The 26,651-nt window shown below is 37.5% G+C and overlaps 1 protein-coding gene across 7 annotated transcripts in view; it reads right to left on the bottom strand.

Moving 5' to 3' along the window:
* The window catches only part of FAM135A (family with sequence similarity 135 member A), a 131,153-nt gene that overhangs the window by 81,049 nt on the left and 23,453 nt on the right, over positions 1 to 26,651 (bottom strand). For all 7 annotated transcript variants that reach the window (XM_059400174.1, XM_059400170.1, XM_059400168.1 and 4 more), the window contains exons 4-6: positions 26,271 to 26,350; positions 354 to 493; positions 177 to 247 (exon numbers count right to left, since the gene is read on the bottom strand). In XM_059400174.1, coding sequence (XP_059256157.1) covers positions 177 to 247; positions 354 to 493; positions 26,271 to 26,350 — 291 coding nt within the window. The remainder of the gene's footprint in view (positions 1 to 176; positions 248 to 353; positions 494 to 26,270; positions 26,351 to 26,651) is intronic.

The following is a 26,651-nucleotide window of genomic DNA, read 5'->3' on the forward strand; positions in this document are numbered from 1 at the left end:
GACAGACAGAGATCACAAGTAGCAGAGAGGCAGGCAGAGAGAGAGGAGGAAGCAGGCTCCCTGCTGAGCAGAGAGCCCGATCCGGGGCTCCATCCCAGGACCCGAGCGAAGACAGAAGCTTTAACCCACTGAGCCACCCAGTCAAAGATTTTTAATTGTTTGAATAGCCTACTTACGAATAATCTCCATCTGTGAAGTGTAGATCCAAGGATAACAAAAAATTCATTTCTTCAAGGGTTTCTTCAATCTGAAGAGAAATTACAGCATAAGGTTTGCTGAATACTTAAAGTTAGAAATATGCCTGGAGGCTCTACAAAAAATATTTATCTAAATATATATGAAGAGATGTTTACCTTTTTTTCATCCAACAACATTTTAACTTTGAAGATCATGACATCATTTAAAACAACCTCCTCATTTTTATACAGAATTTGAAATGTTTTACTGCAAATCAGAGAATCATGAACTGAAGCTGGAAAGGCTAAAGTCATACCTAAAACAAATAAGATACGTAACTGACAGGTAAAAAGGAAAAATATAATAGAAGTAAATTAATACTTTTAAATACCTTAAGTTTGATTCTATTACTCTCCAGTGCTGTTATCATTTTCTATAGCAGTATTAGAACATTTCTGAAAGTTTAACAATTTCTATATAAAAAAGAAGTAAATGATAACCACTATAAAACTGTTATATAACTGAAAACGTACATCAGGAAAACTCAAGGTAGTTTTGGGTTGTTTTTTTTTAAAGATTTTACTTATCTATTTGAGAGAGAGAAAGAGGGAGCACAATCCAGGGAGCGGGGTGTGGGGTGGGGAGGAGCAGAAGGAGAAGCAGACTCCCGGCTGAGCAGGGAGCCTGACCAATCCCAGGACCCTGGGATCATGACCTGAGCTGAAGGCAGATGCTTAACCAACTGAGTCACCCAGGTGCCCCTCAAGGTAGATACTCTATGAGGAATAATTGATCTGTACTCCCAGAAGGAAGCAATTTAGTTTTCCAAAGATGCATAAAAAAGCATTTGATTGGCTACTGTCCTGGTTGCTGAGTGGTAACCTTTAATCCCTGGGAATAAAGAATTTGTTTGGCTTTTGTCCCAATCCCTTGGAAGTGGCTTCTAAATTCTTAGAATTTCCTAGGACAGGCAACCACATGGAAGAACACCTAAGGCTCAGGGCTTGGTCCTAGTGGTGGTGGTCGTGGTGGTAGTGGAGTTTACTCATGTTGGGTCCAGAGAGTTTATGGTAAAGAGATGACTCAGGATAGGGGTTGGCCACAATAGACCAACTATGTGACTAGAAAGTGGGGCTTGAGACACATCATGTGAACCCAAACTCCAGTGAGGGGAAAGGGGTCTGGAGATTGAGCAAAGATTCAATCAGGTAAGCTTCCCTGATTGGCAATATTTCACATACTGTCACATTTAAACTTTCTGGGAGGGTAAATACATCCTGACTCCTTGGGGAGAGAACAACAGAAGCTTCACAACTATGGGACTCTCCCAGACTTTGCCCTTTGCCTATGCTTCTTTTCTTTTGGCAGGCTATGTTATGTATCCCTTTGCTATGATAAAACCATAATTAAGTTGAGTGCTTTCTTGAGTTTTGTGTGTTGTTCTAGTGACTATCAAACCTGAAGGGGTAATAAGAACCCTGAATTTGTAGCCATCTAATCAGAAATGTGGGTAGCTTGTGGACCCCTGAAGTGTGACCCTATGTCTGAAGTGAGCTCAGTCTTGTGGAAGACCGTGCCCTTTATTTATAAAGATTGGATTACCTCCTTCCAGGTTGTTGGTATCAGGTCATTACAACAAGGAGGAATTTAAACATTTAAATAAGGTGGGCATCTCTGCAAAGCAGGAAGCACAGAGTGGGATGCCAGAGTCTAAAGGGAATAAGTAGGTGTCCATATGGAGTATTACCTGATGTCAGAGCCTGTGTAGGATGAAGAGGGCAATTCTGGTGGAGGGCTGACTTAGGGTGAGGTACTGGGAGCCCAAGCAAGATGAAAAGGGCAACCATGTGGGAGAACACATAAGGCTACAGGTGGGGGGGTGCTGGAGCCCAAATTAGGTGAGGAGGGTGTCCTTGCAGACAGGCAGCCAGGGACAAGGCCAGGAGTCCAAAAAGGATGAACGGTGGTGAGGGTGGGTGTGGGAAGTGGCAACCTGATACACTCTCACGGAGGCAAAGTAAGGTGAGGCCAACATCCCTACAGTAGGAACTCTTAGCACAAAGACTTAGTACAGTCAAGCAGGTATGGGAAGAGCATCCACACAGAGAAGTGACCTGGCATGAGGTGCTGACGCCTACGAGGTGTAAGGAGAGGATCTGGAGGGAGAGAGAGCAGTGACAAGAGACCGGCACCTATGAGCGACCGCTCAAATAAGAAAATATAGTAAGGATAACGAGAGTCAAATTTCTCACTGAAATCTTTCAGAGAAAGGATATACAAATATGGAAAATAGATATAAGTGTAAAATAAATCCTGTAACAGACTGAAATTAGAAATACTGATGTGAACTCATGGTATTTGCAGTACATATTTAGATAAAGATAGGTATAAATTTGTATATGAGTACATACATGTACTCACTAGCTATGTCCACTCACAGGGCCTGAGAGCAACACAGCTTCAAATATTGGTTTCATAATACTCTTCCATTAAAGGAACCAGAGCTTTTGCAGAAATTCATGACTCCAGTGCTGGGGCACAGACAGGGCAAAAGAAGTCTGGATCATCTTTTCATACCAAAAAGTAGAGAAGTGCTGAAAGAATGAGGGGACACTTCAAAAGGACATGGAAGCTAGACTGAAGAGGTTACCCTGGTCATTTTGGGGATGAACGGAGCATCAAAATAAATTATGATAGGGGGCAGGAGTCAAGATGGCGAAGAAGTAGCAGGCTGAGACTACATCAGCTAGCAGATCAACTAGATAGCTTATCTAAAGATTGCAAACACCTGCAAATCCATCAGCAGATCGAAGAGAAGAACAACAATAATTCTGGAAACTGAAAAACAACCACTTTCTGAAAGGTAGGACCGGCGGAGAAGTGAATCCAAAGCGACGGGAAGATAGACCCCGGGGGGAGGGGCCGGCTCCCGGCAAGCAGCAGGCGCACAAAATCGGGACTTTTAAAAGTCTGTTCTGCTGAGGGACATCGCTCCAGAGGCTAAACCGGGGCGAAGCCCACACGGGGTCAGCGTGGCCTCAGGTCCCGCAGGGTCACAGAAGGATCGGGGGTGTCTGAGTGTCACAGAACTTGCGGGTATTGGAATGGGAAAGCCGGCTACAGAGACAGAGCCAACGGTAAGATCACAGCTCAGGGTGACCTTGAACCGGTCACAGGCTCGGTGAGCTCGGAGCCCGGCCGGAGGTCAGGCAGACGGGAGTAAATGGGCGCTGTTCTCTGAGGGCGCACTGAGTAGTGGGGCCCCGGGCTCTTGGCTCCTCCAGGGCGAGGACCAGGAGGCCGCCATTTGTATTCCTGTCCTCCAGAACTCTACGGAAAGTGCTCAGGGAACAAAAGCTCCTGAAAGCAAACCCGAGGGGATTACTCACCCCGGCCCCTGGTAAGGGCGGAGCAATTCCGCCTGGGGCCAAGACACTTGAGAATCACTACACCAGGCCCCTCCCACAGAAGATCCATAGGAAATCCAGCCAAGACCAAGTTCACCTACCAAGGAGTGCGGGTTTCAATACCAAGGAGAGCAGCAGAATTCCAGAGGAGGAGAAAGCAAAGCACGGAATTCATGGCTTTCTCCCTGTGATTTTCTTTTTTTTTTTTCCCTGTGATTTTTTTAGTCTTGCAGTTAATTTAATTTTTTCTTTTTCATTTTATTTCTCTTCTTCTGCTAAATTTTTTTTAACTTTTACCCTTTTTTTAAACATTTTTTAACTAGTTTATCTAATATATATATTTTTTCCTTTTTATATTTTTCTTTATTCGTTTTATTTTTTAAAATTCTTTTAATTTATTTATTTTTCTTTTTTTTTTCTTTCTTCCTTCCTTTTTGAACCTCTTTTTATCCCCTTTCTCCCCCCTCATGATTTGGGATCTCTTCTGATTTGGTTAAAGCATATTGTCCTGGGGTTGTTGCCACCCTTTTAGTATTTTACTTGCTCCTTCATATACTCTTATCTGGACAAAATGAGAAGGTGGAAAAATTCACCACAAAAAAAAGAACAAGAGGCAGTACCGAAGGCTAGGAACCTAATCAACACAGACATTGGTAATATGTCAGATCTAGAGTTCAGAATGACAATTCTCAAGGTTCTAGCCGGGCTCGAAAAAGGCATGGAAGATATTAGAGAAACCCTCTCGGGATATATAAAAGCCCTTTCTGGAGAAATAAAAGAACTAAAATCTAACCAAGTTGAAATAAAAAAAGCTATTAATGAGGTGTAATCAAAAATGGAGGCTCTCACTGCTAGGATAAGTGAGGCAGAAGAAAGAATTAGCGATATAGAAGACCAAATAACAGAGAATAAAGAAGCTGAGCAAAAGAGGGACAAACAGCTACTGGACCACGAGGGGAGAATTCGAGAGATAAGTGACACCATAAGACGAAACAACATTAGAATAATTGGGATTCCAGAAGAAGAAGAAAGAGAGAGGGGAGCAGAAGGTATACTGGAGAGAATTATTGGGGAGAATTTCCCCAATATGGCAAAGGGAACGAGCATCAAAATTCAGGAGGTTCAGAGAACCCCCCTCAAAATCAATAAGAATAGGCCCACACCCCGTCACCTAATAGCAAAATTTACAAGTCTCAGTGACAAAGAGAAAATCCTGAAAGCAGCCCGGGAAAAGAAGTCTGTAACATACAATGGTAAAGATATTAGATTGGCAGCTGACTTATCCACAGAGACCTGGCAGGCCAGAAAGAGCTGGCATGATATTTTCAGAGCACTAAACAAGAAAAACATGAAGCCAAGAATACTATATCCAGCTAGGCTATCATTGAAAATAGAAGGAGAGATTAAAAGCTTCCAGGACAAACAAAAACTGAAAGAATTTGCAAACACCAAACCAGCTCTACGGGAAATATTGAAAGGGGTCCTCTAAGCAAAGAGAGAGCCTACAAGTGGTAGATCAGTAAGGAACAGAGACTAAATAGAGTACCAGTCACCTTACAGGCAATACAATGGCACTAAATTCATATCTCTCAATAGTTACCCTGAATGTTAATGGGCTAAATGCCCCTGTCAAAAGACACAGGGTATCAGAATGGATAAAAAAACAAAACCCATCTATATGTTGCCTACAAGAAACTCATTTTAAGCCCGAAGACACCTCCAGATTTAAAGTAAGGGGGTGTAAAAGAATTTACCATGCTAATGGACATCAGAAGAAAGCAGGAGTGGCAATCCTTATATCAGATCAATTAGATTTTAAGCCAAAGACTATAATAAGAGATGAGGAAGGACACTATATCATACTCAAAGGGTCTGTCCAACAAGAAGATCTAACAATTTTAAATATCTATGCCCCCAACGTGGGAGCAGCCAACTATATAAACCAATTAATAACAAAATCAAAGAAACACATCAACAATAATACAATAATAGTAGGGGACTTTAACACTCCCCTCACTGAAATGGACAGATCATCCAAGCAAAAGATCAACAAGGAAATAAAGGCCTTAAACGACACACTGGACCAGATGGACATCACAGATATATTCAGAACATTTCATCCCAAAACAACAGAATACACATTCTTCTCTAGTACACGTGGAACATTCTCCAGAATAGATCACATCCTTGATCCTAAATCAGGACTCAACCGGTATCAGAAGATGGGGATCATTCCCTGCATATTTTCAGACCACAATGCTCTGAAGCTAGAACTCAACCACAAGAGGAAGTGTGGAAAGAACCCAAATACATGGAGACTAAACAGCATCCTTCTAAAGAATGAATGGGTCAACCGGGAAATTAAAGAATTGAAAAAAATCATGGAAACAAATGATAATGAAAATACAATGGTTCAAAATCTGTGGGACACAACAAAGGCAGTCCTGAGAGGAAAATATATAGCGGTACAAGCCTTCCTCAAGAAACAAGAAAGGTCTCAGGTACACAACCTAACCCTACACCTAAAGGAGCTGGAGAAAGAACAAGAAAGAAACCCTAAGCCCAGCAGGAGAAGAGAAATCATAAAAATCAGAGCAGAAATCAATGAAATAGAAACCAAAAAAACAATAGAGCAAATCAACGAAACTAGGAGCTGGTTCTTTGAAAGAATTAATAAAATTGATAAACCCCTGGCCAGACTTATCAAAAAGAAAAGAGAAAGGACCCAAATAAATAAAATCATGAATGCAAGTGGAGAGATCACAATTAACACCAAAGAAATACAAACTATTATAAGAACATACTATGAGCAACTCTACGCCAACAAATTTGACAATATGGAAGAAATGGATGCATTCCTAGAAACATATAAACTACCACAACTGAACCAGGAAGAAGTAGAAAGCCTGAACAGACCCATAACCAGTAAGGAGATTGAAATAGTTATTAAAAATCTCCAAACAAAAGCCCAGGGCCAGACGGCTTCCCGGGGGAATTCTACCAAATATTTAAAGAAGAACTAATTCCTATTCTTCTGAAACTGTTCCAAAAAATAGCAATGGAAGGAAAACTTCCAAACTCATTTTATGAGGCCAGCATCACCTTGATCCCAAAACCAGACAAGGATCCCATCAAAAAAGAGAGCTATAGACCAATATCCTTGATGAACACAGATGCGAAAATTCTCACCAAAATCCTAGCCAATAGGATTCAACAGCACATTAAAAGGATTATTCACCACGACCAAGTGGGATTTATTCCAGGGCTGCAAGGTTGGTTCAACATCCGCAAATCAGTCAATGTGATACAACACATCAATAAAAGAAAGTACAAGAACCATATGATACTCTCAATAGATGCTGAAAAAGCATTTGACAAAGTACAGCATCCCTTCCTGATCAAAACTCTTCAAAGTGTAGGGATAGAGGGCACATACCTCAATATCAACAAAGCCATCTATGAAAAACCCACCGCAAATATCGTTCTCAATGGAGAAAAACTGAAAGCTTTTCCGCTAAGGTCAGGAACACGGCAGGGATGTCCATTATCACCACTGCTATTTAACATAGTACTAGAAGTCCTAGCCTCAGCAATCAGACAACAAAAGGAAATTAAAGGCATCCAAATCGGCAAAGAAGAAGTCAAATTATCACTCTTTGCAGATGATATGATACTATATGTGGAAAACCCAAAAGACTCCACTCCAAAACTGATAGAACTTGTACAGGAATTCAGTAAAGTGTCAGGATATAAAATCAATGCACAGAAATCAGTTGCATTTCTCTACACCAACAGCAAGACAGAAGAAAGAGAAATTAAGGAGTCCATCCCATTTACAATTGCACCCCAAACCATAGGAACCTAGGAATAAACCTAACCAAAGAGGCACAGAATCTATACTCAGAAAACTATAAAGTACTCATGAAAGAAATTGAGGAAGACACAAAGAAATGGAAAAATGTTCCATGCTCATGGATTGGAAGAATAAATATTGTGAAAATGGCTATGCTACCTAAAGCAATCTACACATTTAATGCAATTCCTATCAAAGTACCATCCATCTTTTTCAAAGAAATGGAACAAATAATTCTAAAATTTATATGGAACCAGAAAAGACCTCGAATAGCCAAAGGGATATTGAAAAAGAAAGCTAAAGTTGGTGGTATCACAATTCTGGACTTCAAGCTCTATTACAAAGCTGTCATCATCATGGTACTGGCACAAAAACAGACACATAGATCAATGGAACAGAATAGAGAGCCCAGAAATAGACCCTCAACTCTATGGTCAACTAATCTTCGACAAAGCAGGACAGAATGTCTAATGGAAAAAAGATAGCCTCTTCAATAAATGGTGTTGGGAAAATTGGACAGCCACATGCAGAAAAATGAAATTGGACCATTTCCTTACACCACACACAAAAATGGACTCAAAATGGATGAAGGACCTCAATGTGAAAAGGAATCCATCAAAATCCTTGAGGAGAACACAGGCAGCAACCTCTTCGACCTCAACTGCAGCAACATCTTCCTAGGAACATCGCCAAAGGCAAGGGAAGCAAGGGCAAAAATGAACTCTTGGGATTTCATCAAGATCAAAAGCTTTTGCACAGCAAAGGAAACAGTGAACAAAATCAAAAGACAACTGACAGAATGGGAGAAGATATTTGCAAACGACATATCAGATAAAGGACTAGTGTCCAGAATTATAAAGAACTTAGGAAATTCAACACCCAAAGAACAAATAATCCAATCAAGAAATGGGCAGAGGACATGAACAGACATTTCTGCAAAGAAGACATCCAGATGGCCAACAGATACAGGAAAAAGTGCTCCATAACACTTGGCATCAGGGAAATACAAATCAATACCACAATGAGATATCACCTCACACCAGTCAGAATGGCTAAAATCAACAAGTCAGGAAATTAAAGATGCTGGCGAGGATGCGGAGAAAGGGGAACCCTCCTACACTGTTGGTGGGAATGCAAGCTGGTGCAGCCACTCTGGAAAACAGCATGGAGGTTCCTCAAAATGTTGAAAACAGAACTGCCCTATGACCCAGCAATTGCACTACTGGGTATTTACCCTAAAGATACAAACGTAGTGATCCAAAGGGGCACGTGCACCCAAATGTTTATAGCAGCAATGTCCACAATAGCCAAACTATGGAAAGAACCTAGATGTCCATCAACAGATGTATGGATAAAGAAGAAGTGGTATATATACACAATGGAATACTATGCAGCCATCAAAAGAAATGAAATCTTGCCATTTGCGACAACATGGATGGAACTAGAGTGTAACATGTTTAGCGAAATAAGTCAAGCAGAGAAAGACAACTATCATATGATCTCCCTGATATGAGGAAGAGGTGATGCAACATGGGGGCTTAAGTGGGTAGGAGAAGAATCAATGAAACAAGATGGGATTGGGAGGGAGACAAACCATAAGTGACTCTTAATCTTATAAAACAAACTGAGGGTTGCTGGGGGGAGGGGGGTTGGGAGAAGGGGGGGTGGGGTTATGGACATTGGGGAGGGTATGTGCTTTGGTGAGTGCTGATTCATAGACCTGTACCCCTGGGGATAAAAATACATGTTTATAAAAAATAAAAAATTAAAAAAAATAAATTATGATAGTAATACATTAATATCCACTGAATAATATAGAAATTCTTAAGTCTGTATGAGACGTGTATATGAATGAATGAAAAAAAACCCAGACCTTTTGAAGGTAAAAAAGAGTAAGTTTACAGTGGAGCAGTCTAAGGAGACTTAATCAAACGATCTAAGTTAACATCATTAGTAATGTGACAAATCATGTACCACCAGCTAGGATATAATGAGACAAACATAAAGTATTTCGAAGACAATCTTGTCAAAGACACATAACCTGAATCTAATCATGAGAAAAATCAGAGCGTAATGGAAACTAAAGGACATCCTACACATTAATAGGATTATAGTCTTTACCAGTTTCAGGGTCATAGAAGTCAAAAACAGACTGAGGAACTGTTCCATAATGAAGCAGACTAAAGAAACATAACAATTAATTATCATCCACGATTCTGAACTGATCACTTTTCTTTAAGTGACTTTATTGGAAATTAAAAATAGAGCTACCCTATGACTCAGCAATTGCACTACTGGCTATTTACCCCAAAGATACAGATGGAGTAAAAAAGAAGGGCCATATGTACCCCAATATTCAGAACAGCAATGTCCACAATAGCCAAACTGGAAAGAGCCAAGATGCCCTTCAACAGATAAATGGATAAAGATGTGGTCCATATGTACAACGAAATATTACTCAGCCACCAGGAATGATGAATACCCAACTTCTGCATCAACATGGATGGGAATGGAGGAGATTATGCTGAGTGAAGTAAGTCAAGCAGAGAGAGTCAATTATCATATGGTTTCACTTACTTGTGGAACATAAGGAATAATGTGGAGAACATTAGGAGAAGGAAAAGGAAAGTAAAGGAGGGGGGGAATTGGAGGGGGAGACAAACCATGAGAGACTGTAGACTCAGAAACAAACTTAAGGGTTTTAGAGGGGAGGGACGTAGGGAGATGGGTAAGCATGGTGGTGGGTATTAAGGAGGGCACCTATTGCATGGAGCACTGGATGTTATACGTAAACAATGAAATGTTGGAATACTACATCAAAAACTAATGATATATTGTATGGTGACTCACATAACACAATAAAAATGAAAATTTAAAAAAAATGACTTTATTGGAACAACTAGCAAAACTTGAATGGGCTAAGGATAGTTGGTAGCCATGTATCAACATTAATTTCTTGATTTTATTGGGGTTATGTAGGAGAGAATGTTATTGTTTGGAGGAAATAAATACTGAAGTAATGTGGGGATGATAGAGCATCATGTTGGTAAATTACTCTGATATGGTTCAGGAAAAAAAGTTATTGGTACCACACATAAAATTTTTGCTAATTCTGAGACAGTTTTCAAATATCTCAAAGGAAACCAAGTGGAAAGAAAACCAATCTGAAGTAGATCAAAGTTCTGTAATATTTCAGAGAAGAGCCGAGAAGGGGAAGAAATTTTCCTCAATGGAAAGTAGATTTTTTTTTTTAACAGCACTCATGTAATGTGAAATTAGAATCTGCTGCCTCAAAAAGCACAAGTTTTTGCTACTGATTTCCTAAGGATGCCACTCCTGAGCAGCCCTCTCAGTGGGGGCTTCTACACTCCTCCTACTACTGAACCTGGAGCTTCTTTGTTCCTTACTAATGCTTTCAGACTTTCTTGGTCTCTCCTTTCTAAAACTACCCCGACCACTAGCTTTGCACCTCTTGGACAGTATCATTCACCGTCTCATTCATGTTTGCAGTCACTACAAACCCTTTGGAAAGCCTTCATTTCTTGAAGGCTTTATTTCCTAATATAAGGTCACTTTCTCCAAAACTACTCTAGCTATCACAATTCCTGGGTTCTCTTTTTCCTTTCCTTGAAGTGTTCTTGCCTTCTAGCCCTCCTTGGCTTCTCATTCCTATGGTCATTCCTTAGATTTTTACATTACGAGTGACTGCAATCCCTCTTTAATTTAAAGTTCAATCAACATCCTCTCTCCAGCTTATTCTCTCTAATACCACAAGTTCAGCAATCTTTTGACCCTATTTAGTAGGTTCCATAAATCTTACACTACTTTTTTTGGATCCTTGTACTTTCTCTCAAGATCTCCCTTCCCTCCTTACCCATATTAAATTTCATACTTCATCATTATCACTCATAGCTGCCTAGAAAAATCTCAACCTTTAAAAATCTAACTTCCCACCCTTGTATCCACATACATACGTGTACCCACAGGCTGAATGTAGCAGGGAAAAAATACACAACTCTTCTGACTATACTTTAATTCATGATCAATAATCTCAAATAGGCCTTCAATGCTGCTTAGCAATCATACTATATTTTCCAAATCCATTTTCTCTCCACAATTCTAGAGTACTATTTTGTAAATTATTTTGTCCTTCTATCTCAACTGAGAGCCCTCGTTCATATTTCATGAGAAAATAATCAGGGAAATTCTTTAAGCTCCATTACTACATCTACCTATAGATACACCTATTTCTCCGCTCCCTTTTCTGGCAAAACCCCTCAAAAGATTCATTGGTATTCAACATCTCCCAATTCATCCCCTCATTCTGGCTTTAGTCCCTTTTTGTCTCCCAGATGGCTCCCAGTTAAGTCTCACTTCCTGGTATCACATCCCTGTACAATTTCTCCAACAAAGTCCCATGGTTAATCTGTGTGAATACAGGAGAACGAACTGACCTCTTGAGAGACCCTGATCCAGAGGAAAGCAGTTAAACAACTTCTGGATCCAGGCCCACAGAAACGATGACATAATGTTTGTTTTAAATTAAGTTTGGGGGTAAATTCTTACACAACAGTAATTAATTCACATGTTAAATAGATTCTGGCCCACTTAACTGCTCTTAGTAGCACCACTATTGTCTTCTACTTTGCTAAATACAACAGTCAATTCTCAGACCTCATCTTACTTGACTTAGAATCAGCATCAGAAATAGTTACACATACTCTCACTCTTGAAATACTTCTTCATTTGGCTACCTTGGACATCACACTTTTTTTGTTCCTATTTCACAGCCCACCCCTTTTAAATTATTTTTTAGTCAACTTCATTGGCTCTACCAATAAACTATATCCAACATTTATTGAGTGAGAGGGATAGATATACTCCAATAGAAAAAAGGAACACTGTCATTAGAAATCCCCTAAAAGGGACTCTAACAAAGGAATAAGAAACTGTGTACAAAATACATTATTCTAAATTGCTTTGGAATGACAGTAATTAACCTTCTGAGAAAATCACCTATATCCTCAATTAATATCAACACTTAAAGCTTTTAAAAAGATGAGCCAATGACTCTTTATTCTCAAATCAGGAGCAATGGGCTAAAGATATGCAAGTTCCTCCCAATCATTCATTTACTCATCCAATCAACAAAATCCAGCAATATTTGTTGACTGAATATCTAGTATGTGCCATAACGGTCATTTTCTAGGTATTGGGGGCATACAGCAAAATAAAGAAATAACAATCTCTGAGCTAATGGAGTTTACACTCTAATGGGAGAGGGGATAAAGAACAAAAACAATAAGTAAATGATATACTATGTTTCAAGGTAGTAAGTTCTATGAAGTAAAGAGAAAAGAGGGTAAGAAAGGTAGCAGTTTTAAAAAGAAAGTCAGGCAATGCTTAGTTGAGAAGGTGACCTTTAAGCAAAGAACAGAACAGATCTATCTGTATGTCCTCTCATCAACTATATGCCATTAGGTTCCTGCCCCTTCTTTAACTTCATAGAAGCCTAAAGGTTTATTCCATGAAGAAGATAAAACAAAGGCCTTCTGAACTGAAAGTCATGTGGCAAAACTGAGAGTACCAGTATATGAACACGGGCATACTGACTGCTGAATGCGGAGATACACACTCCTTCTCTACTGCGTTTCCAGAGCCTGGCAGTTAGATATTTACTCTCCAGGAAGGAAATAGAAAACATCTTCTCTGGCATTTCAAGAAGTGTAAGGAATCTAAGATTTTATTCTACTTAGAAGCTAATAAGCTAGCCTGTCACAGTTCCATGGGTGCTGGGAGAAGACAGGAGACTCCTGGGTCAGAGACAAAGGACTTTGTTACTTATAGGACAGCAAGCAGCATGAACTGTATGATCAATCACATCAGTTAGTTCCCCTTGTCCTTATTCACCCAAGTTCCATGGGGGTGATACAGAGGCAAGCCCAGGTGGCTGCTACACATACAGTGGGTTTTAGGTCACAGCTGAGGACCTCTAAGCTTAGGAAATCTTAATCTTTTACAAGGAGCTATATGAAAACCTGTCTAATTTTTGAACTAGAGGGAGACATTGTGTTTATTATACTGTACAGTAACCAAATCTAGCTTCTGATCCAGAGACACTACCTATATCTTCCAAAGCTCTTCACTAATATAAACATCCTTAAAAAGTTAGTCTGGAACAGAAGTCCTTTAGTGTCTCTGCTTACAAGATATACAGAAACATGGGAAAGCATGAAGAATTATTTTCAACAATATATAGAATAAAATCTGAGATTCTTCACATTTATTGACACATGGAATCTGACCAACCCAATACATCTCTAACAGATATTACATGGATCTATTATAACAGAGGGGTGCCTAGGTGGCTCAGTGGGTTAAAGCCTCTGCCTTCTGCTCAGATCATGATCTCAGGGTCCAAGGATCGAGCCCTGCATTGGTCTCTCTGCTCAGCAGGGACCCTGCTTCCCCCCACCCCCCACTCTGCCTGCCTCTCTGCCTACTTGTGATCTCTCTCTCTCTGTCAAATAAATAAATAAAATCTTAAAAAAAAAAATCTATAGGCAACTGACAGAAATTCCTTAGCAAATGGCTCACCAACATCATCCTATGTAAAGGTCAACGAGACAAGTCCCAACTATGCTCTCAGAAGTTCTAATTTTTTTTGTTTTCAGTCACGTATATACAACTGAGGACTATCAGACGCTGGAAGAAAGCTTCTACCATGCAAGTTAGGGACCAAAACAAAAACAACCAAAAAAAAACTTGTAGGAAAAAGAAAAACTTAAATGCCTATCAATATTGTTCTTAGAGAAAAGATACTGTAGTTCATGAAACAAGAAAATGTTGCTGTGATAGAAGAACACTCAGAAAACAAGTATTTGGATTTTAAAAGAAAAGGAGAAGGGATCAAAGATAAGGAGGAAAACGAGGAAAGAAAGGAGGAAGACAGAGGAAAAGGTAAAAAAGGAGAAACAACAAAAGCAAAAAGCTCAAAAAGGGATTACAGTTGGAGAAATAAGTACAACAGAAAGTACAGAAGAAAGACAGAAATAGAAAAAAGGAGAAAAAAAACCCTAAAAATTAAGAGAACCAGTGATTATGATCCACTATATGAATGACAAAAGTTCCAGAAAGCAAGAATAGAGAAAAATAGGAGAAAATCATTAACAAAATAAGAAAATTTCCCAGAATTGAAGCAAATGTTTCCCAGATTAAAAGGACCCAACGAATACTCAGAGACCCAAGGTACATAATTACGTGCCATCAGGACACTAGAAACAAAGAGAAGATTCTATAAGATTCATGAAAGGGTGAAAAGGGTCACCCAAAGAGTCAACAATCAGAATGACTTTGGAATTCTCAATAGCAATGCTACAAACCTTTCAAAAGACGATGGAACATTATTTTCAGAATTCGGAAGAAAAGAGATTTCCAACCTAGAATTTTATACTTAACTAAACTTTCAAACAAGAGGAGAATGAAGACATTTATAGACATGGTAGGGTTTCAAAAAGTTCCTATGCCACTTTACTCAACAAAATATTGAAATAGGATCCACCAAAATGAGTAAACCAAGAAAGAAAGATGTTAGTAAATAAATACACTGTGAAAGAGAGGCAAAGGGAATCCCTAGGCAGATGGTAAAGGAAGATTCCAAAGAATCTTCTGCCTTACTAAACATGACTAATAAATACTGGATTGTGAGCCTCAACAAATAGCTATGTTGATCTTCTGCCTTAAAGAACATGACTAATAAATATTGGATTGTGAGCCTCAACAAACAGCTATGTTGATTGAGGTCCATCATCTGAAAGATCCTTACTGCCATGGTACCATTTTACCCTAAGAAGAAACACCTTGCCAGACTGGTTTCACTGCTTGATTTGTCTAAGGGTGCACTGATGAAGTTTCTTCCCTATTGACTATATCGTAAGAGGGCAGTCTTTTTACTGAACAGTTTTCTGCTTTGACCTGCTCCTGAGAATTGAAGGAGGAAAAGTTAAATAGCAAGTTTAAATGCAAATCAGCCTACTCCATGTGTTGGATATCTAATACTTCATCACATTACAACCTTACCAGAAGTCCTGAATGTGGTGAGTTCTAAATTTCACACAATTCACTCCTGACCTTGCCCACTAACTTCCCCAAAGGGGAGTCTTAGAACTTTTTAACTATACAGAAACATACTATAAACCAAAGACTCCACTTAGCTTTCCTTCAGAGAGCCTTCTTTTAATAGTAGTGATACTGCAGCTTTCTTATACAACTGGGTGTGCTTACTACTCAGTTTTTCCAGACTCAACCAGATATATACGTGGGTAACATTCATAGGTGATAAAACTATATAGAAAGGAAAAGAATGATTAACACAAAAATTAGGAGGGGTATACTATACAGGAGGCTTTTATGGTGCTAGTAATGTTCTATTTCTTTTTTTTTTTTTTTAAAGTTTTTATTATTTATTTGACAGAGAGAGATCACAAGTAGGCAGAGAGGCAGGCAGAGAGAGAGGAAGGGAAGCAGGCTCCCCCCTGAGCAGAGAGCCCGACGCGGGGCTCGATCCCAGGACCCTAAGATCATGACCTGAGCCGAAGGCAGAGGCCTTAACCCACTGAGCCACCCAGGTGCCCCGTAATGTTCTATTTCTTAAATGAAGGGTTGACTATTTGGGTATTCATTCTATTATTTAACAAAATAATATGTTATATGATCTTTAAAAATGTATGACACATTTCACAAAAAAATTTTAATTACTTATTATACAGTTACTGTGCCATGCATTGTCCTAAGCTATGTAGACCAAACCAAAGAAAATAAACAAACAGAAAAAATACTTCCTGCCCTCATTTAATTCTCTAAGTTATATCTGTGCTGAGCATGACAGAGGATAGAGTGCTATGTTATCTTACAAGGGTAAACCTAGACTGTGAACTCAGGAAAGGCTTTGTGGACAATACAGCATTTCAGTTGAAACTATTTTAAAAAAGAGTGAAATGAAGATAGACAGGAAGAGAATCTGAAGAAGAAAAAGAAACTTCTTGAAAGCAAGGTCCATGTCTCATACCTCTTAGTTCATATAGCATTATGTACAGGGTCAGCACTTATGGAGAAACTGGAACCCATGTACACTGTTGGTGGCAATGTAAAATGGTGTTGCCACTATAAAAAACAGTATGGAGATTCCTCAAGAAATTAAAAATAGAGCTATCATATGATCCAGTAATTATACTTCTGGGTACTTATCCAGAAGAATTGAAAACAGGGCCTTGAACATATATCTGCACTTCCATGTTTACTGCCACATTATTCACAATGGCCAAGTGGTGGAAACAACCTAAATATCATCAGTAGATGCAAGAGTAAAGAAAATCAGTTATATAATAGAATATTTTCAACCTTAAAGAAAAAAAATTCTATACTACAACATATGGATGAACTGTGAGGACTTCTGCTAAGTGAAATAGGCCAAACACTACATGATTCTACTGATATGAATGATCTAATATAGTTACACTTATCTAAGAAAGTGGAATGGTGGTTACTAGGGGTTGGGAGGAGGGAGAAATGAGGAACTGCTATCCAATGGTACAGAGTTTCAGTCATGCAAGGTTAAAAAGTTCTAGAGATCTGCTGACAACAATATGCATACAGTTAGCAACGCTCTGCCAAACACTTAAAAATTTGATGAGGGTAGATTTCACGTTACTTGCTTTTTACCAAACACACATACAAAAGAATAAGTGCCTTCCTCTGAAGTGTTAATATGTTATGATCTCATGCTAATTTATTTAGAGAAAGTCCTGGGGTTTTTGTCCTAAGGTAAATTTTAATCTTCCTAACATTCTGCAGTTAAATTGGGGATGCCCAACTATCACAGCGATTTGATTACAAACCTTTAATTAATCCCTATTTTCAGGCCCACTCTTACTTCCCTTCATCTGCTGTACCTCCCTCAAATCCCTGAGGGAAGGTGTCCCAAAAGGCAGTTCAGCTCTCACTTCTGTTTTCTGTCCTGCAAAAACATCCTGAACTATTTCGTTACTCCTTCTTGTGTTTTATATTGCTATTACCAAAGAGTCAGAAACAAAAAGATCCAAACATATGTGTATAGTCTGTTTATTGTCTTGAATCTGAAACCTTCTCTGTTTTTTAGTATTCCCTAGATGATAACCTCCATCCATGTGGTTGGGAACAACATGTATCTTTTTCATTGCTTTAATTTAGGAGTCAGTACTACATCTTACACATAATAGGCCCTCAGCAAGTACTTATCAGATACTTGAACTTTCACTTAACTTCTTAATTTAGTGCCCTAACTCCTTGTTGAAAAGAACTCTATTTTCACTTTGCCTATCAGTTATCTGCTAAACCAAACATCAGATCTACAGTTTTAGAGACCAGTGATAGAGGCTTACAAACACTTTATATTAAGTCATGATTATTTATATTTTATATTTTATTCCTATCACTATCTTTCATATTTCCATTTCCTTTGGTTTGAACAGCTGGAATTGATATCTGTTATTTATTTTGTGAACAAGTGAGCATTCATTCAACTGTAACTTAATTAAGCTTCTAAAATAATGGGAACTAAGAGATAGGAACATAAATAAGAACCCTGCCCTTGTTCAGAGTTCCCCATCTAGTTTGAATAGAAACATTCAAGCAAATAATTGTACTACAGTGTGATAATCTCTTAACTCCCTATTTTGGAGGCTAAAGCAAATGCCAATGTAATTATCGCTATCTGTTATGCCAGGTAAAAAGACAAATAATGGAAGTGACAGAAAGAAACTAGTGAATCTAGCTAAAGCAAAATGGAGGCTTCTAATGCAAAATGGACTTAAGTTTCACAAGTTATACAAAATTTACTGAACGCTCTAACTCTGATTTCCCTTCATGATTACTGAAATTATTCAGTTACTGTTAAGAGTAGTAGATTCCCGACATGAAATGAATTGTCTCTAGCTCTAACTTTTCATTTTTTCTTAAAAAACATTTTATTTATTTATTTGACAGAGATCACAAGTAGGCAGAGAAGCAGGACCCTGGGATCATGACCCAAGCCGAAGGCAGAGGCTTTAGCCCACTGAGCCACCCAGGTGCCCCAATTTTCTTCATTTTAAAAAAGCAATCTTCTTTAATGATACTTGATGTCTGATTGTATTATAATAAATAAATAATAATAAATTATAACATGCTAAGATGTAAAAGATGTTTGTAGAAAATGCTATGAAACATAGCAGAGAAAACTTCTAACTGGGAGTTATCTACAGCTTAAAAAAGGAAATAATGAGGTAGGGAAAACATGCACAAAATATGAGGTAAGTTAGAACACATCAAATTTGAGAAAGCAGAAGTGGTTCCACAGGGAGAATCCACAAGAAGATGGTGGGAAATAAAGTTAGACATGTAGGTTAGGATCAAATCATGAAAAATCTTAACAATTCAGCAAAACTGTGAAAATATTTCAGTGGGTTTCAAAGGCCCCTGAAACAATGGTGGCTGAGAAAGGCTTAAGGAAACAACTAATAGGGGAGAAACAGATGATTGATTCTTCCATGTCAAAATATCTGAAGCTTTATTTCAAGTGGTCAATTAACTACTCCCAAGGCAAAGTAACTGGGACAACCCCTCCTTACTTTGAAGCTAACCTTTATTTACAGACTTCCTTTTTTCTTGATATTAATTTGTTCTTGACTGCTATCACCTTTATAAAAGCACTGCATGGTGGTATGTAGGAATGCATGTACACACAAAGAATTTTATCCAGAATAGATGGCCTTAGAAAATCTCTGGCCAAACACAAATAACTGGAAAGTAAGGAAGATTAGTCTTGTCTTGCCAGAAACTTAAGATCTTCTTTCTATATGCTGGATAGTCATTTCAATTTTATAAACACTTCCCCTCTCATGTTATCATAAAAATGAAAATGCTATTTACTTGTTTTGAGCATTTGGAATCAACCCAGAGACAGAGCACATTAGGATTTAACTATAGTTACAAAACAGAATTTGAATGTTAGCAACATTGGTATTATAAACAAAGGATATACTTAACAAGTTAAAAGGGGGAGGAAAAGAGAAAATTTGAAAAAAGAGGTAAGATTGCTTATATCCTTATATTACAAAATAGGGTTTGTCATATTGGCTAAAATAGGGAATGGAGGTTTAAAGAATATATTATTTAACAGTAACTTCAAAGTCAAAAAAAGATATGGAAATAATGGTATCTCTTCAAAAGTAGGGGGAAGGGAGGAGGAAATAGTTTACTATTCATTTGCATTCATCATACCAGGAAGTGAAAACATCTACATAGGAAACTATTAGAACTAGAGAAAAAGAACTAGAATAGTTAAAAGTGGATGCATCTAAAAAAGTAACTATGTTTTCACTACAAATCTTTCTGGACTAGTAAGTTTTTTAACTACTTGTATTATTTTCATAAAATTATTTTTTTAGAAAGAGGGATGGGTAGATATTAAAAAGCAAATGAAACAATGTATGCTTCCTTAAAAATATGTATCATTATTATGAATGGTGAGCTGTTATTTGAACTTTTATCAAAATTGTACATAGTGCTCTAACATTTCAAACTGGGGCCAGTTTCTTAGAAGAGCAATGACTTCTTTGTTGTAGAAGTCTGAATATTTTCTTATTAATCAATTTTCAACAGCCCTATAAATACTGTCTTTTATGACTGATGCTATTAGAGATGACAGCTATTTCCTGACTCAAACCCCTCATTGTCAGCACAATTTTGTACTGGAAATAATTTAATTGTGTTGCAATAAGCTGTATAATACCATCTAATTCCTACCACATCTACCCTTCCTTTCTGCAACTCACAGAATCGTAACTTCTTTTCTTCTTCTAAAAGTTTTTCAGAAATATACATAAAGGGACGCCTGGGTGGTTTATTTATTTATTTATTTGACAGAGATCACAAGTAGGCAGAGAGGAAGCCAGGGTTGGGGGAAGCAGGCCCCCCGCTGAGCAGAGAGCCCGATGTGGGGCTCGATCCCAGGACCCCGAAATCATGACCAAAAGGCAGAAGCTGAAGGCAGAGGCTTATTAACCCACTGAGCCATCTTCCACACACTCATAAATTATCAGACAATGGACATTTCACAGTCAGTAACACAAAGTTAATAGTATTAGAAGCTGAGATAACAATAATGACTGAATCTGGATTTACAACTAATTAAAAACTGACCAAAATTACAGTGTCAAGGAAAAAACCACTTAAAAAGAAAGTACTCTAATTGGGTATTTCTGAAATACTATTTGTCATAATTAAAAAAAAAAAAAGGTACTCTGTAAATGACATTAATTACATGTAATATTTCTGTCATACAGATAACCTAGAAAGATCTCAAACAACTTAACCTTACACCTCAAGGTACTAGAAGAATAAATTAAGTCCAAAGTTTAGCAGAAGAAAGGGAATAAGAAAGATCAGAGTGGAAATAAATCAAATAGAGACTAGAAAGACAATAAAAATGATCAACAAAACCAAGTGTTGGTTTTTGAAAAGATAAAATCAACAAACCTTTAGCTAGAATGTGAAAAAAATGATTTAAATAAATATAATTATAAATGAAAGACACTACAACTAATACCACAAAAATACAAAGGATAAGATCAATCAATAAATTGCACTAGAATGGATAAATTTCTTTCTTTCTTCTTCTTTTTTTTTTTTTTTACCAAGACTGAATCATAAAGAAACAAAGTCTGAACAGACCAGTAAGTAAGAGATTGAATCAGTAATCAAAAATCTTCCAACAAATAAAAGTCCAAGACCAGATGAGTTCACTGGCGAATTCTACCACAGTGAGAGATGAATGAATACAAATCCTTCTCAAAATTTTCCAAACAACTGATCAGGAAGAAACACTTTCAAGTTCAATTTAAAAGGCCAGCACTAGGGCACCTGGGTGGCTCAGTGGGTTAAAAGCCTCTGCCTTCGGCGCAGGTCATGATCCCAGGGTCCTGGGATCGAGCCCTGCATCGGGCTCTCAGCTCAGCAGGGAGACTGCTTCTCTTCCTCTCTCCCTGCCCGACTCTCTGCCTACTGTCTGTCAAATAAAAAAATAAAAGCCAGCACTAAACAGACACATGAAAAAATGTTCATCATCACTAGCCATTAGGGAGATTAAAATCAAAACCACTTTGAGATACCACCTTATATCGGTTAGAATGGCCAAAATCAACAAGACAGTAAACAGCAAGTGTTGGAGAGGATGTGGTGAAAGGGGAACCCTCTTACAGTGTTGATGGGAATGCAAGTTCGTGCAGCCACTTTGGAAAACAATGTGGAGATTCCTTAAGAAATTAAAAATAGAGCTACCCTATGATCCTGCAACTGCATTACTGGGTATTTACCGCAAAGACACAGATGTGGTGAAAAGAAGGGCCATATGTACCCCAATGTTCATAGAAGCAATGTCCACAATACCCAAACTATGGAAAGAGCCAAGATGACCTTCAATGGATGAGTGGATAAAGAAGATGTGGTCCATAGATACAATGGAGTATTATGCCTCCATCAGGAAAGATGAATACCCAACTTTCATATCCACATGGACGGGACTGGAGGAGATTATGCTGAGTGAAATGAGTCAAGCAAAGAGAGTCAATTATCATACGGTTTCACTTACTTGTGGAACATAAGGAATAATGTGGAGAACATTAGAAGGAAAAGAAAAGAAAAGGCGGGGGAATCGGAAGGGGAGACAAACCACGACAGACTGCGGACTGAGGGTTTTGTGGAGTGGGGTGGGGGGGTAAGCCTGGTTGTGGGTCTTATGGAGGGTACATATTGCATGGAGCACTGAGTGTGGTGCATAAACAATGAATTTTGGACCACTGAAAAAAAATTGAAAAAATAATTTTAAAAAAAGGCCAGCACTACCCTCATACGTAAGCCAAATACACTACAAGAAAAGATTACTGGTCAATATCCTGATGAACACTGATGTAAAAACCTCTACAAAATACTAACCAAATTCAAGAGTACTTTTGAAGGGATCATTTAGTACGGTCAAGAAATTTATCCCTGGGCTGGAAGGATGATTTGATATATTCAAATAAACATGATATACCATATTAACAGAATGAAGGATAAAAGTCATATGATCATTTCAGTAGATGCAGAAAAAGCATTTGGCCAAATTCAACATACTTCCATGATAAAAATTTTAAAAAAGTAGGTGTAGAAGAAATGTACCTCAGCATAATAAAGGCTATACAGGATAAGCCCACAGCTAACGTAATAGCCAGTGGTGAAAAGGTAAAATCTTTCCTCTGAAGTTAGAAACGGTGCCCACTCTCACCACTTCTATTCAACATAGTACTGGAAGTCCTAGCAATAGCAATTTGACAATAAAATTATAGGCATCCAAATAGGAAAAAAAGAAGTAAAATTATCTGTGTGCAGATGACGTGATCTAAAGACTCCACCAAAAAGTTGTTAGAACTAATCAACAAATTTGGTAAAGTTGCAGGATACAAAATCAACATATAAAAATCAGTTGCTTGGGCACCTTTGTGGCTCAGTGGGTGAAGCCTCCACCTTCAGCTCAGGTCATGATCTCAGGGTCCTGGGATCAAGCCCTGCATCGGGCTCTCTGCTCAGCAGGGAGCCTGCTTCCCCCTCTCTCTCTGCCTACCTCTCTGCCTACTTGTGATCTCTGTCAAATACATAAATAAAATCTTCAAAATAAAAAATCAGTTACTTGTCTATATACTAATAATGAACTATTCAAAAGAGAAACCAAGAAAGCAATCTCATCACTGTGTTATTTACCTGAAAGTAATATAACATTATATGTCAACTATACTTCAATAAAAAAATAAATAAAAGGTAGCTGTTCTGTGCATGCTTATTTCATAAATGCAAAATCACTCAATTATTTAAATTTAAATAAATAAATAAATAATTGAGTAAAATTGCTCAATTATTTAAAACTGGGAGAAATTCCATTTTCAATAGAATCAAAAATAATAAAATACTTAGGAGCAAATTAAATCAAGGAGATAAAAATGTGTACATTAAAAACAATGACACTGATGAAAAATTAAAGGAAACACAAATAAAAGGAGAGATATCCTATGTTCTTAGATTGGAAGAATTAATATTGTTAAAATGTCCACACTACCCCACGTGATCTATGGATTCAATACACTCTGTAACAAAATTTCAATGGCATTTTTCAAAGAAACAGAAGAAACTATCCTAAATTCATATGAAACCACAAAAGACTCTGAATAGCCAAGTAACCTTAAGAAAAATAAAAGAAGTTAGAGACATCACACTTCCTGATTTCAAGGCTATAATATTACTAATAAAAAGCTACAGTAATCAAAACAGTATGATAATGACATAAAAACAGGTATACACAGACCAATGGAAGAGAATAGAGTCTAGAAATAAACCTATACACACATGATCAACTAATCTTTAACAATGTACCAAGAACATATAATGGGGAAAGGATAGCCTTTTAATGGTGCTGAGAAAATTAGATATCCACATGCAAAAGAATGAAACTACACCCCTATCTTATATCACTCACAGAAATTAACTCAAATTGGATTAAGACTTAAATTTAAGACCTGAAACCATAAAACTTCTAGAAGAAAGAAGAAAAGGTCCTTGACACTAGTCTTGGAAAGGATTCTTTGGATTTGACCCCAAAAGCAAAGGCACAAATAAACAATTAGGATATGTCAAACTACAAAGCTACTGCAGAGCAAAGGAAATCATCAACAAAATTAAAAGACAACCTATCAAACATGGAAAAATATTTGAAAATCACATATATCTAAGGAGATTAATACCTGAAAAAGAACTCATTTAGCTTAATAGCAAAAAAACAATCCGATTAAACAACTGGCAGAAGACCTGAATAGACATTTTTCTAAAGAAGATATACGGATGACTGAGAGGTCCATACAAAAAGGTGCTCAATATCACTAATCACCAGGGAAAATGTAAATCAAAACCACAAAGATGGAGTGCCTCAGTGGCATGGTCAGTTAAGAATCTAGCTCTTGATCTGGGCTCAGATCATGATCTCAGGGTTGTGGAGACTGAGCCCTGATGCATGCTCCAAGCTCAGCAGGGAGTCTGCTTGGGATTCTCTCTCTCCTTCTTCCTCTATTCCTCCCCTGGCTTGCTCATGCATGTGCACTTTCTCTCAAATAAATAAATAAATAAATAAATCTTAAACACACATATACCCACAAAGGATATTAGCTCATACCTTTTGGAACTGTTATTTTCAAAATGTCAAAATATAACAAGTACTCGTGAAGGCATGGAGGAAAGAGAACCCTTGTGCACTTTTGGTGGGAGTGAAAACTGGTTCAGCCACTACGGAAAACTGTATGGAAATTCCTCAAGAAATTACAATTACAACTACCATAATGATCCAGCCCATGGGTATATATTTGAAAGAAAGGAGTGAGTATCTTGAAAAGAAATTTACTCTACCACGATCACTGCAGCATTATTCACAATATCCAAGATAATGGAAATAACCGAAGTATCTGTCAGCAGATGAGTAGATTAAGAAAATGTGGTATCTCTCTCTCTCTCTCTCACATACACACACATACACACACATACATACACATAGAGGTAGGCAGAGAAAGGGATATCTTATTCATCCATAAAGATGGAAATCTTGCCATCCGCAACGATATGGATGAAACTGGAAGGCATTACACTAAGTGAGATAAGTCAGACAGACAAAGACAAATACTGCATGGAATCACTTACATGTGGAAATGAAATGAAACAAAACAAAACAAAAAATTTGATTTCATAGAAACAGCAAAACTGTGCTTGCCAGGGGCTGGGGGGGCGGTGAGATAAATGGGTAGATATAGGTCAAATGGTATAAACTTTCAGTTATGAATAAGCTCTAATGCACAGCATGGTGACTACATAAATAATAAAGTCTTGTATACTTAAATTTTCAAAGAGTAGATCTCAAGGGTTTTCATGACATACACACAAAAGAGTGAACTATGTATGGTGATGGATATGCTAATTATCTTGATTGTGGTAATTATTTCATAATGTATATACAACAGATCATATTGTATACTTTAAATACATAAAATCCTATTTGTTAATTATTTCTCAATAAAGCTGAAAAAATAAAAAGGGAGTCCAGAAAAAAAAGTCTTTCTATTTTTTTCAACTGGCAGCTTTATAAGATAAAATAGACAAGGGATTTAGTTTACTAGATTAAGGAAGTTCATAAAGGGAGGACCAAATCTATCTTGTAATATTAATTATTTTAATCTCTGCTTCATGGAAAGTAGACTTACAAAAGTCCAACTGACAATAAATTACACCTCAATATGTATGCCAAGCCAAGAAAAAAGTACTTTCTGCATTTCGTTTTTTAATTAGTTAACCCAGACCAAAAATATGGCTAAAAAAATATTCTCAAAGGCATACTATAAAACTATAGTAAAACACCTTTGTAATCATATATCAAATTATATGTCCACATTCGCTGTGTATTTTTAAAAATTACATCTTACATGATGTAACTGACACGACCTCTACTTATGTTTGTTTTTGTGGAAATTTCACATACATTCTTTCATATGCTCATCATAAGAAATCTGAGAGAAAGACAAGGAACCTATAATCAAGCCTGTTTTACTGCGGCCTCAAATATATTTCTTATTATAATGATACTTGACAGTGTATTTGTAATTAAAAAAATAAAAACATTAAAAGTTATTATTACCATTATAATGTTGCTTCAGACTTCTCTTAAAAGTTAAAAATATTCCTTGGCTTACCTGCTGCATGTAACAAACTGGCTTCTACTCTGTGGGGAACTCTTGGTGGAATTTTCATAGAAGCACGTATCTGGTAAAAACTAAAGGAAAATAGACCAAAAAAATCATTTCAATATATATTTTAAAATATGCAAGCCCTAATTTCTATATATCTGTACATATTAAGTAACAAATTTGGTCTGCTTATATCAGTGTCCTATATATTTTTAAAGATTTATTTTTTTATTTTAAAGATTTTATGTATTTATTTGAAAAAGATTGAGAGAGCATGAGTGGGGGGAGGAGTAGAGGGAGAGGGACAAGCAGACTCTGTGATAAGCATGGAGCCAAGGCCAGACTCAATCCCAAGACTCTGCGATCACAACATGAACTGAAATCCAG

The sequence above is a fragment of the Mustela nigripes genome, chromosome 5 (genome assembly GCF_022355385.1).
Source record: "Mustela nigripes isolate SB6536 chromosome 5, MUSNIG.SB6536, whole genome shotgun sequence".
Classification (NCBI taxonomy): domain Eukaryota; kingdom Metazoa; phylum Chordata; class Mammalia; order Carnivora; family Mustelidae; genus Mustela; species Mustela nigripes.